Below are 13,362 nucleotides of genomic sequence, written 5' to 3'. Positions count from 1 at the left end.
TATCTCATCCCAGACCATTTAATATCCACAACCATTCCATAAAATGTACTTAACACCCAGTTTGATAGATTCTTTCATTACTTTTTTTAGAAGCAGAAAACATAAGGACATCATCCATCCCAGTAACATCATTCATGCACTTGATGCTATTTGTTTATGTTAGTGATAAACACCTGGGTGTTTACTTACCCTGAATAAACAGGTGCCCTGTCGACAGGCACGTTGTCCGGATCGAAACTGGTGCTGAATGATGACCCACTGTATGAGCTGTAGCGAGCTGCCTCTCCCTGGGGCGCTGTACCTGGCTGGTAGCGATTGTCAGGGCGCGTGGCATAGGCAGGGGCATAGGCAGAGCTTGTGATCTGGGCCTCCATGTAATCCTGTGGGCAGAGAAATCGGTTAATGTGTCTCCTGGCAGCCTTTTTTCGAAACTATAAAACAAGAATATAACCTTTTAACATTCATAAAAAAAGAAGTACAATTTTGCTGAAAAAAAACTTGAAATTGATAAACACTGTTATTTAAGATTAAATTATGAGTGCACGAAAAACACAAGCAAAAAAAAAAAAATTGGAAGAAGTATAATTTGAAACAACATTTAGTACAAATCTGAATAAATTACAATAGATAACAGTAAAAGCACCTGAAAAAAAAGATCTACTGGCAGTGTTAAAACAGGACTATGGTCTGAAAATCATGCAGCTCCATGCAAACTTCAGTGGAAGACAGGAACAGTTTAAAAATCAATGTAATTGGATGTCAGATTCAACATTACCTCTGCCTATCAAATGTGTCTGCAAGTCCATAATAATAGCCCTTAGATACAATCATGTATGAAACCCAAAATAGCAGTGTCGCCAACTTCACAAAAGCGGAAGATGTAATAAAATATTGATTTTTTTCCAAATCTTGGATACTTATTAATCTGTCATCCAGAATGAGAAATATTTCTGTGAAAGAATGATATTTGATATGTGATTCTGTACTGACGTAAATCGTAAGGCTTTTACTGACGTTTGAGCTCTGCTCTGTAATAAACCACATATTGTCCCTATCATCTTGAAAAGACAACCATTTCAAAGGATATTGAGAATCAGTGGAAAACCTACACAAAACCTAGAATATACTGGTTTCTACATTGTGAAAACAAGAGCATTGTCAAAAATACAAAAGTGTATGACTGAGAAACTATTTTTATTCATGTCTGGGTAAAATTAATTTAAAAAAGAAGTAGTGCTGAAATTCAGTAATTGCTGATAATTATACTTTGTCAAGTCAGCACTTTGAAAGTGTTTTTATGAAATCATCCTCTTAACTAAAGTACTATTCTTAACAGTGTGACAAATTGTAGCTCACAGGCATCCAGCCATAGATGTGATAACCGATATCTGTCGATCATGTCTATATCAAACCAAGAAGTATTAATTCCGATTCTGTCTGTCACATGTTATTTGAGTTGAAAGGGAGCAGTGGCACAGCATAATCACGTCACGCCAAAGACACGGGTTTGATTGCCCATATTGGTACAATGGGTGAAGACGATTTCTGGTGTTCTTGCCATGATATTGCTGGAGTATTGCCAAAAGCGGCATAAAACTTGACTCACTCAAAGCTTAACTCTAAAACCTTGACACACATTGTCTTTGAAGAAAGTTTGCAAATCCACACAATTTTATCTATGTGTTCAAACATATGCACCAAAACACCAAAAAAACAAAAAACAAAACAATCATGGTTTCTTTTACAGTAACATTTGACAATGCTGTGATTAGACAATTCTAAATTAGGTGAGTTCTAAAATATTAAACCTTCTCAACACAATTTTCCTGAGTTTGAAAAATATTTAAAAGGAAAGTCTAAAAATGTTTGATTTTACAAAAAATTCCATCAATCATCTTTTGGTATTGTAATATTACACTTTTAGGATACAGCGATCTTTGCATTTGTTTTTCATATAGTACGGACAGTACTCTGTGGAAGTTTATTTGTTTTCCACTTTGAAAATGCCATTGAAATTCAAGTTAAAGCTTTTCACAACCAGTTAAAGAGATGTTCCTGAAAAAGTTTAGCACTGAAAAAACCTTGCACACCTTATTATGTGAGATTGCGTGAAACATGTCTTTCACTGAATAGCACAATCTGCTTTTACAACCATTTCTATATAGTTTCCACCTAACACCGATTCAGTCAATTTCACTGATCTCCACATCACCAATATTTATCATATGACATTGGCATGAAAACTGATGATGTCATGTTCACTTTGATAGTTTACCTCTTTGTTTGAGACAGAGTCATCAGGGTATTGTTTGAAACTTTCATTTAGACTGCTAGTGCCAGATATATCGCCTTGGTAAACGACGTCCATGTATTTAGGCGAGGCAGGAGAGAGCGATGCCTGCAGAGAGGATGCCGAATCACGATAGATTGGCGAAGCCTCTTTCCCATATTTTAGGGACTCACGGGCATACAAATCCTCGTTGAACATTAAATCTTGTTTCTAGTGCAGGAAAAAACAAAAATGTTAGACACAGAAACAAACCAAAAAACATAAAAAGCAGGATCTACCACTAGTAAAAACCTTCAGTGCACATTTTTTCTTGTACGCATGTACAAAATTATAATATTTCTATGTGTTTTTCCCTCCAGACCTCCCCAAATTTGAGATTACTGACTGTTGCTGGTTGAAATATAATTACCAATCTTCTATATCATGTATTTTGAAGTTGAACAAGTATTTAACTCTATCTAGATTCAAATTGACAACTTAGCATTTCATTCTATGTCATATATATCTTATGCCAAAAAAAACCTACACATTTTCCACTGAAGGTTTTCTTCATAAACATGCAAAAATGGTACAACATTAACAAAAGGATTCACATTTTCATTCAAAGAGAATTGATAAAAGAGTAACCATAAACTTGATCATGTCTAACGGTCTCATGATAAGGAAAGCTGTAAACAAATATTGAAATAATTCAAACAGGCCAAGGTCTCATGTTTAGTCACTGAGCTTTTTGGGCCACATTGGCAGATTCCAAACAAAAACAATCTTTCAATCATCTGAATTTGAAATTCCTCTAACTCATATTTTAGTATTTAATATTTTTTTAAATGTTTTAAGAATATTCTTTGATGATGAAAGACAACAAATTCATGTTAATGACAACATGCCATGAACATGTATGCACTTTCTTCACAATTGAACATGTACTCACTTTCTTCACAATTAACCCGTTTTCTATGTGTATCTACAGTGGTTCGGAGGATTAGTCAACAACATCAAAACATAATCCATGCGACAAAATTGAAATTCAATTTCACAGAATACAAAACCATTCCATAGCATGTCAAAGTGGTTCGACAACATTTATATTGATAGATAAACACGTCCACAAAGTTTCCCAAGCAAAGAAACCCAATTTTCAGGTTCTACAAGACTACTTCTGAATAAAAAATGGCACTTTGAAAGGTCTAAGTCAAGGTGAAGGTCATTCTGAATGGCGTGGGTGCAGACACACACTGCTGCCCATGCAAAAACCCAAATGATGGCGTTGTCTTTTGGCACCATTCCGTAGCTATTACCTTCTTCAAGGCCAGTTCATCAGCCATGTATTTCAAATCGTCATCATACTCTAGTTCGCCTGTGCTATCCCCCATTGAGCGAAACTGAGGTTCGTAAGTGAGGGAGTCAGGGCCAAGGGTGGAATCTCTACCGAGAGTGGAGTCTCGGCCAAGGGTTGACATGGAGTAATCGCCAAAAACACTGTCCATTCGCGATTTGCTATCCTGGTGTGACGTAAACAAAAAACACAAAAATAAGCACATCCATGCACAGAGTCAGTGGCCCATGTCCAGAAAATTTACAACTGGTGTTCAAATAGTTTTAGATTCATTTTCTTTCATTTCCGAAAGAACACAGAGATGCTGTTTGGATATTTCTTTCAATCTCCAAATGTAATCACAGCTCAAAAGTGAACATGTGCATAATTCACTTCCTTTATCTCATCTTCTCAAGACACACCTAAAAATTCTGGACATGGGCAATGCTGTAAGAATACATTAAATAAATAACAATAAAAAAAAAAATTTAAAAAAATAAAAAAATAATAATAACAACAGATTTACTGTGTCACTTGAGAAAGAAAACTTCACAGAAAAAATAATCAAGGAAAGATGCATGTATTTTACAATAAGACAGATATTCCAGAGATATCACAAATTACTGTTGCATTTTGGTTCCAAGTGTAAAGACAATCATAAATTCCACGCAGATTTATGACAGTTATGTTGCTTAGACCACTTTATGCAACTGGCCCAAGTGTTAACCAACTTTTACTGACTGATACAGAGATAACAGTTAACATTTTTGCAATAGTCAACACTGAATTAAAACTGACACCATAGAGTTTTAGAGACATTTGATGACTGCAAAGAAACTATGATTAATATTTGCATTTCACACAAAATAAACTGTCACTGAATTCAACCAGAGTTCGCTGTGAGTTTTGTAAGACTGCATGCACAAACTAAATTATACATAATGTACTCCAAATATTTTGCACATGAAATTTTCATTATAATCCTGAATCATTTCAAAATTTGTTATTGCTGTTGTTAGGTACATTTAAACTAAACTTGATCAGATCAGAATCTATGCATCAAAACCATGCACGAAAATATTTTTGCCTGTATTCTTTTATTATTTGTCTGGTGTGAAAACAGCAGGTTTCTGCGTTAATGTGAACACTGATTCATCATAAGTGTTTCCATGTAAAGAAGATGTGCACAAGTGTATTTCCAATTCACTTCAGCAAATCAATAGCTTTCAATTCTTCTATCCTGGAATATCTGTTTGAAAGACTGGAAGTAGATTAATATAGCTTTAAATGAAATTAACTTTCTAATGGATATTGGTTCTAACTAAATTTAGAGGTTTGTGAACACAAGATGACAACAACACTCACAAAATATTAAATGAACATCAGGTTACAATGAGGTGCAAATTCGTGCAGTTTATGCTGGTTAATGACGGAATTTGGTACAGTTCTAATCTAGCTGCATGTCGCAACCACTGAGCGGATCAGGGATTTCATGCATTTCGGTCACATTTCTTCCTATGATGCATAGTATTTTCATTGTGAGAGTATATTGGTTCTTGTTTTTATGAACTAATCCAAGATGGCCACCACTGATGCAGAATTAGATCCAAGATGGCCACTGTTTTACCTTATCCTTTGGTGAGAGGGTTTCCCCTCTGTAGTACATCATCTCAGCTTCGTAGTTGGGGGATTTTTCCAGGTAGGAGGGATAATGCATTGAGGCACCAATCTCGCTGATAATGCGCCCTCGGTTGTCGGTTGCATGGCGCAATTGAATATCCTAAGATCGGGAGACAAGCAACACAAACCAAATAATATCACTGCCATGCATAAGCCAAGTTACTGATTGAACAAGGGGTGCCGGGAAAATGAAAATCATGAAAATCATCAAAACTGAGGTAGAGATTACAAAATAATAAAGTGTATTCAATTAAATGAATTTAAGGACCGACAAATACTCTCCCTTGTAGACTGCGACCAATGTCACAGAAAAATTATAAGACCAAAGTAAATGAATCTAACATCTTCAGAAATTTCTGTATTAATGTTAGTCTTTGATATCAACGCCATGTATTGAGCGCATGAAAATGGATTCAGATTAGTATACAGAATAATTCTGGCACACACCATATTTTCAAAATCCTATCATCACATGATTTAAATGTTTGAACAAGGGAGGGTATTCATAAACAGCCAATTAAGCCAACATAACGATATCACAGAGCTGTGAGCATGGGGTGCAGCTGACACTTGTCATGGGAGAAATTTATTACTTTCACTTACACAAGATATTCACAAATACATTGTTCTAAAGCCAAGCATGATAAATAGGCCATGCCTCATTGGAAACTGTCTGACATGCATACATACTTTAATAGGTATCTTGGAAAAATGGGATAATAAAGCTAAGATAATTGTAATCCCATTTAAAAGGAATTAAAATCTGTAGCAATAAGGTAGCCCTGATGGATGCAAGGTAATTTATTTTCACCGATTGAGGATTCATTGACATAAGAGAGACTTATTCCTGGATAACAATTTTCAGAAAAAACTACATGTATTCAAACTACTCTTGCTGCACCTCCATGTCAAGAACCATTTAAAATGAAGAGGAAAGTGTAGTGGCATGCTGATTTAATCACAAGATGTCACAACATCGATGTTGTCACGGATATTGACAGTGTCCACACATGTTGGAGATGACCATTCATGAATAAGCCAGACACCAAACTGACCTTCTCAAATGACTGATCCAATGGGGAGATGCTTCCACCACGTTCCAAGGACAGACTGTCCTCGCCTGTAAAAGAAAGCAGACGTCAATGTTGGACATTTTGAAAATGTGTAACTTGTAATAAACTGATGCCCCTTAAAGAGAATACCATTATTACAGAAAGGTGAACAAACCAGTTATCTTTAAGATTAAGAAAATTTCAGGCTCTTACAAAATTTCATAATTCTGTTATATGACAAAATTCTTTACAGTATACATACTTTTACATGTAAAAAGATTAAGGAAAAAAAAAAAATAACTGTGAATATGCTTGTTGCTATACCAAGTACACTCATGTGGGTTGTTATTGTTAGTAGTTGTTAGGATTATTGCAGTATGAAGATGCGTATGTACACAAAGAGATATGCAGGCATGTGTAATTGACCTCAATAAAATGAACCTTCAGTCTCAAATCTAACAATACTAAATTTAACGTATCTAAAGAAAAGTTTAAATATTTCATAATTTCATCACCTATATATCATACTTTAGCTTGAAAATCAAACACAATTCTATTTACGATGCAAACATTTTACAAACACACAAACTTAAAACAGCTTCGGCAACCTTGTGGACTAAACCTGAAAATTGCTGGAATGTCAAAAGTTCAAAGCATGGTTACAAATCATGGTAACATTCTAAGTGGCACAGATAAATAACAATGCTTCAACTAAAACATCACAGTCTGCATGCCTGAGTAGGGAACACTGGTAGTAGAGCATTGCAAAAACGCACTGAACACCTTCTCCCATGTTGGTTTCGGATCTACACGTCCTTTTCAGGCACTTTTCTACCATGATAAGTGTTGGCAGGCTTGGATCATAGCTCAAATACTTTTGTATAAGTTAATTTAAATTTAGGTACAAGAGTTAGTGAAGATAAGTGTTGAAAAATGGACTTATCACTGTCACTGATGAGGCGGCTGCACATCATAATATAACGGCCATTTTCAAGCATCTCCGAAATGTTGATGTCCAATGTCAGATGTTTAAAAATTAATCTGGTATCAGTTTTCAAGATGATACCAAAGGAGTCCAATTTTCAAACAGTAATGTCATCAATGTCTACATCAGGAGCATCCAACAAACATGGTCGATAGGTGTACTGTAAAATGTATAAGGGGACTTATAACTGTATCAGTGACTGATGACAAACATCTGTCATCAACACAGCTAAAAATAAAGTCAGTAATATTAAAAGGCCAAGCAAAATATCGAAAACAAAAATGCAATACATTATCTAGGATTATAATTAACTAAAACATATCAATGTTGTTTTAGTAGTCATTTGTGTAAGCTCAACATCTAACAATGACTTAATTTCAAAGTAAATACATTGATATATTTTATGTACATGAAAGAGGCAAAACATATAAAAATTAGTGAAAACATAACACATTCAATCAGCAGGGATAGAAATTAGCACTAGCCTTCAAATAGAAGTCAGTCTGTCTAATGTTAAACTAAAGGTATCCTATGGGTTGGTAAAATGTTGAATTTTGATTCAGCCCCTACATGTTATCACTATTTGACTCTCTAGGTTAATTTCTATCCCCTATCAGGGTGTCTTGACTTGAATATCTCTAGATGAGAACATGTAGTATAACAAATTTGTAAACATTACCAGTGAAACATACTCTGTTGAGCAATGCTTGCAGTATGTTTCCTCAAAACTTGAATGGAACTGTGAAAATTTTGTCAAGAAACCCTGATAGTCTCCAGTAGATTGTAGATTGTAACAGGCACAATTAAACAAAAGGAACCAGCTGATAGAAAGAAATCTCTCAATTTGTACAAAACAATAAAATTAATATGAAAAAAAACCCAGAAAGAATTTAAATTTGGGTTTGTGTTGCAATAGCATGTCTCAAGAGAAATTGTGTACTTTTGAAACAATCTACTAAACAAATGACTAAACTTTCATGAGGACATGAAATGTTGGATCATTTCAGGTACGGTGAATAAACTACAGAAATTGATGAGTATTTGTCATTACTTGCAATCAAATATCACAAATCAAATATATAATCAAATTTCATAATGCACCTTTGGGTGTCGGTTGCATGAAACATTCATTAAATAAAGTCAAAATACAGTAATGTATCGGTACCCAAAATGTTGGAAAATATCCTTGTTCCTCAACTCCAAACCAAAACCATATTTTGTTATTCCCTTCACCTGATTGTGCGTGGTATTGTACATCGCTGAATAACTGCTAATGCGTCTGCTCACTGCGATCAAGGAAACAGCAAAATGCTTACTTGACTGGTTCTGAGATATGTTTCTGTATTCTGACACTGGCTATGTTGGAACAGCATGTTCTGCTAATTCATATTTGTTGGTGTTTATGGCATGGGTAGCAACACTGTGATTACACGTTTCAAGATATTTAACAAATATACTGATATTATGACAATTACTCATCAATTTTCAAACTGATCAAAATAAACCAAATAAATGCAGGCAATCTAATGAAAAGATGCTGTAAAAACAAAAGGAAATAAAGCTACTAAATGACTTGGTGGGCGGCAATGGCTTCAGGCTGGACAACACCCATGCTCCAATGGGCCATGCTTGGCTGAAACTTACGGTTCTGCATCTTTTGCCCTTCGTAATAAGGCAAGTACACGTGTTGCTCAGAGAGAGGTTTGCCGAACAGAGGTGACTGCGGCAGGAAGTCATCTCCTAAGCAGCATGAAGGTAGAAAGAAATCACATCACATTCACTTTTAGTTAAACTTTCATCAACATTTGTGACAGGTCCTTGTTTTCAGCTACTCAGTGTCTGAAAAATAATCTAAAACAGAACCATTAGAGATTCAATATTGTACAAAGAAGGATACTAAATATATATGTCTCATGACAACACTGAAATATTACCATGTGTTTCACTTCATTTCAAATAAATGTTTCAAATGAGCGCTACCTTTCATGGAATTTCAATTCTGATTGAACAATTCTGTAGACACAAAATCGTTTCATGCATAGTTCTCATCTTTGATACACTGGTGGCCTACTTCACGAAACTGAAAATTCAGATGCCTCCAACATATTTTAATGACATGCACCTTTTGAGTTTCTGATTGTAATGGTTGCTGAAACAGCACCAAGGGAACAAAAAGACAAGCTAAGATATCTTATTTCATCATGTTAGAAAGAGTACATAAAATTACATGTAAAAATTGGTTAGAAACATGAAACAGTTAAAAAGAGGTTAAACTAATTTTGGAACATCGATCAAATGGATCGTAATGCATATGAGGACAGACCATTCCAGAATATATTTGATGAATTATTATTTCCTCAATAAATTAATAATTTTAACATGCCACATGCATACTGATGCATTGATCTGATTCATATTTACATTCACAATTAGAGAAGGATCATTAATGACCTATGTTAGAACCAATCGTTTGGAATCTTCAGCTTCCATTCCTTAAGACGTTATGACAGAAGTGGCCATTAAATAGCATGAGATATATCTTAAGAAGGTCAAATAGGAAAGGACATAGGATTCATGCAGGTCATGTGACCACCTTTGAACTTAGTGTCACTCGCTGATGTAATGATCCTAGCTCTATGCAGGAAAGGAGAAATACCTGAAATCAATTCAAAAACACAGATTTAAAACCTTTTAGCTTAGTTTAACTGAATCCCAAAACTAAGAAAAAGGTTTGGGCTCTTTTCCCATCTTGAATAATCAGCTTGTGGTAAATTTCCTGAAACAAAGAAACCATTCTAAGACTCAGTTAGCATTCGTAAACCATAACTTGACATGTCCATGGTCTGTGACTGGTTAAGTGTGTCTAGGTAGCTTCAGTGGCAAGCCATGAGGTGGTTGGAATTAGAGATATATTTGTTAGGGTTCGACATTGTGTGTTAGATGATCTAGTGAAGATCTAGGAAAGATCTAGTGAAGTCTAGAAGAATCTAGAAAAGTTTCACATTGGTTAGAATGTAGGGTTATAAGGTTTAGTAAGTTGGTGGGAAGATACCCTTTACCCTAAGCAGGAAGGTCTGAGAAACTGGGCTATGAATATATTGTGCTTAGCAATTGATTCCACTCTTTTCATCCCTACAAACTAATTATTCTTCATTTACTGTGAAAATAGGCATACAATCGTAAAAATGATACAGTGTTTATGACTTATTGAAAGATCATTAAATTAAACTGTATCCAGGAAACAATAATTATTCAGGTGGGTTCTACTTATTCAAAAGTGTGACAGCAGACATGAAAATATCAAACTAAAATAAAAGATATCCTGGTCCTCAGACTTCAGTAAACACATTAGAACACATAAATGATGACATTGTGCACAGACAGATTGTGTATAGCAAGTGGAAGCATGGCGTATGGACGTATGGACATGTGGACGTATGGACGCAGGTGGAGGTGGTACGTGGGGTATCCGACACCCAGACACACAGGGACAGTGTTTACCTTGTAATGCCCCAGAAAAAGTGAGGATTGACACTTGATCACTGCGATACGACCCGAATACGCTCCCTTGGATAAAAGCAAAGTGCAGTTCAACACAACGAAAGAACAGACTCTACACTAAATGAGAGATTCTTTGGGGCAAAAGCAACATGTCTGTGCAGCAGAGTTGGAGATGCAGAGGAATGTAAGATGATGGCTTGGGTCAGAATTATTTATTTTACAAATGCTACTTGCACAAAAAAAAACAATTGTGATGAATGAATCCATTTTCAGCATAAAATTTCAAGTTCAAGGGTATAAAACTTTAAGACAAATACTTCCATATATGTTCGTGGCATTGAGACTAAAACATGGCCATGCTGATAAAATTGTAGTGACAAGAAAAGTTTCATTAGGAAGAATTTCAAAGTAATGTAAAATACACATTCTGACCAAACCAGCACCTATCATTCACCCTTGTCTGATTCCATGTTGAGCTAAAAGAAATTTGTTAATGTTGTCCTCAAGAAGTGATTATTTCCAATGTTGAAGTATTCGTAAAGTAGAGATGTCAGCTGCAAGATTCATGGAAGAAGCAAGTCGAAACACTGAGTGCTGGGAGCGACATAGCCAGGTGGGGTTAATAAACGAACATTCTGGCCAATGAGGAGATTTAGGTTACCTAGGAAACCTGACAGGCGTGATGTATCTGAAACAAAATACTAGCTAGGTGGACAAAGGAAGGAAATAAATAGGATGAACATAGTCACAACAATAAAGAGGGCTGAAGTAAACAAAAGACAAACAAGAATCTGTTAATCTTAAACAGATCTAAATACAAGATGTCATCCATGTTGTGAAAACAGTTTAACTTTCAGTCATCAATGATGCGTTTGACAGTAGCACATGAAAACAGACATTACTTTGAAATTGTAAAGCATTTGCACTGGTTGTTAATAGAAATATTTTTAACACTAACCTTATAAAAACATTTTACATACAAGGTATCAAGGATTTTTGGTATATTCAAGTACTGATTCTCATTTCATGTAAATATGTCAACTGTAGTTTTTGCCTCACAAACCATTTTGCAGCCCTACAAAAATCACACACTTACCAAGTTTTTACATCAAATGGCAACACAGTTACATCAAAAGCTCAACTTGTTCAAGATAAGATAGAAACCTTTGAGAGTTCACTCAAGCTATGTAAATACAAAAAAATGTATATATATATTTGAGCTATGTGGAATCGATGAATGAGTGCTGCGATGTTGGATACACTTGCAGCAGTACAAAGCTAATGATGAGAGACTGAACGAAGTGAATAGAGCTGGATTATTTATGATGAACGCTACATATCTAGGCATTCTTATTTCCCCATAATAAGAAACAATCTTGTTCTATTCTACACAGTCTCCATAATTTGGGTGAAAGGAAAAAAGTGTGTTGGGAAGATTTTGTGCAGACTTTGGGTGAATGGGTTTCACTGGAAGGGAAGTCCTACTTATATTTTAACATTAACAGATGCTGAGAACAGTTAAATGTAAAGAAGTATATTTCATATGTAATTTGTAACATTTTACTTCATCCCTATTTCTGGTTCAACTGTAGCCAAGTAAAGTGAGTAAAAATGCTTTAAAAAGAAATAATAAAAATCTGGCATTATCAATTTCACTTAAATCAATTACAAGATCCCTTTTCTACCCTGGCTTCTCTCGAACATGACAAGAGCTGAAATATTCTGCTCTATGATCACCCTGCAACCTACAACACCTTTACAAGCACCTGAGCCTCTCCCCCACCACATGTCATGGACCTGTCAATCATCCACCACAGACCACCCACAACGCCTAATTTACATACACAGGCACCACCCATTCAATATGAACAACTATGGTTGGACAGATCTGGGAAGTGGGTGTGGTCAGATCTGGCATGAATGAAGCAGTACATTTAACCCTGGAAGCTGTGTAACCATGTGCCTACGATGGAAAGCAAGCAAAACAAGGCCGCTGTTTTTTCAGCTACGCTTTGGATATCATAATTCACTAAAGAGGAGTTTGGGCTAATTAATTCACCTCGTCCGAACAGACCCGAATCTCGGGAGTTTCGGTTGCTGCCTGAAAAACAAACCTCACAGCCGTCATTTGTGTGATTCTACCTATGATATATGTCTTTTCATGTTGTTTAATACAAAATTTATATTTAACAAATTAATTTAGGTTGATATAGAATGAAATTACTTCAGGTAAGGATTCACAAATCAGAGATGTAAACACAAAGAAGGTGCACTAAATCCACCTGATAAGATTCCATGGTACTGTAAAGACAGACTTGTCACTGATTTCAAAATTACTTTACATTTTACAGGACACTCCTCTAATGAAGCTTAGAAAGAACTTTCTTGCTGAGCTGCCTCAAAAAGAGTGATAGCTGGGAGGTAGTGATCATGTTTTTTTTCAAGATTTTTCAATTATACACATACATTTTACATCTCTGCATAACATTACAAACATAACAATCAACACAAAATTCTGAAACTAATAATACAACCTGAA

At 35.4% G+C, this 13,362-nt stretch overlaps 1 protein-coding gene across 50 annotated transcripts in view; it reads right to left on the bottom strand.

Moving 5' to 3' along the window:
• LOC137285016 (ankyrin-2-like) overlaps positions 1–13,362 on the bottom strand; it is a 184,514-nt gene that overhangs the window by 84,429 nt on the left and 86,723 nt on the right. For 35 of the 50 annotated variants that reach the window (XM_067817135.1, XM_067817137.1, XM_067817186.1 and 32 more), the window contains 6 exons: positions 8,967–9,062; positions 6,341–6,405; positions 5,233–5,385; positions 3,589–3,792; positions 2,276–2,500; positions 190–380 (listed from right to left, as the gene is read on the bottom strand). In XM_067817135.1, coding sequence (XP_067673236.1) covers positions 190–380; positions 2,276–2,500; positions 3,589–3,792; positions 5,233–5,385; positions 6,341–6,405; positions 8,967–9,062 — 934 coding nt within the window. Of the gene's footprint in view, positions 1–189; positions 381–2,275; positions 2,501–3,588; positions 3,793–5,232; positions 5,386–6,340; positions 6,406–8,966; positions 9,063–10,823; positions 10,890–11,484; positions 11,512–12,882; positions 12,925–13,362 lie in introns of all 50 variants that reach the window. The other 15 variants (XM_067817140.1, XM_067817149.1, XM_067817147.1 and 12 more) reach the window with 6 other exon arrangements.

Source organism: Haliotis asinina, chromosome 5 (assembly GCF_037392515.1).
Source record: "Haliotis asinina isolate JCU_RB_2024 chromosome 5, JCU_Hal_asi_v2, whole genome shotgun sequence".
Lineage (NCBI taxonomy): Eukaryota > Metazoa > Mollusca > Gastropoda > Lepetellida > Haliotidae > Haliotis > Haliotis asinina.
The sequence above is the reverse complement of the archived record's forward strand: the minus strand, read 5'-3'. Positions and strand labels throughout refer to the sequence as shown.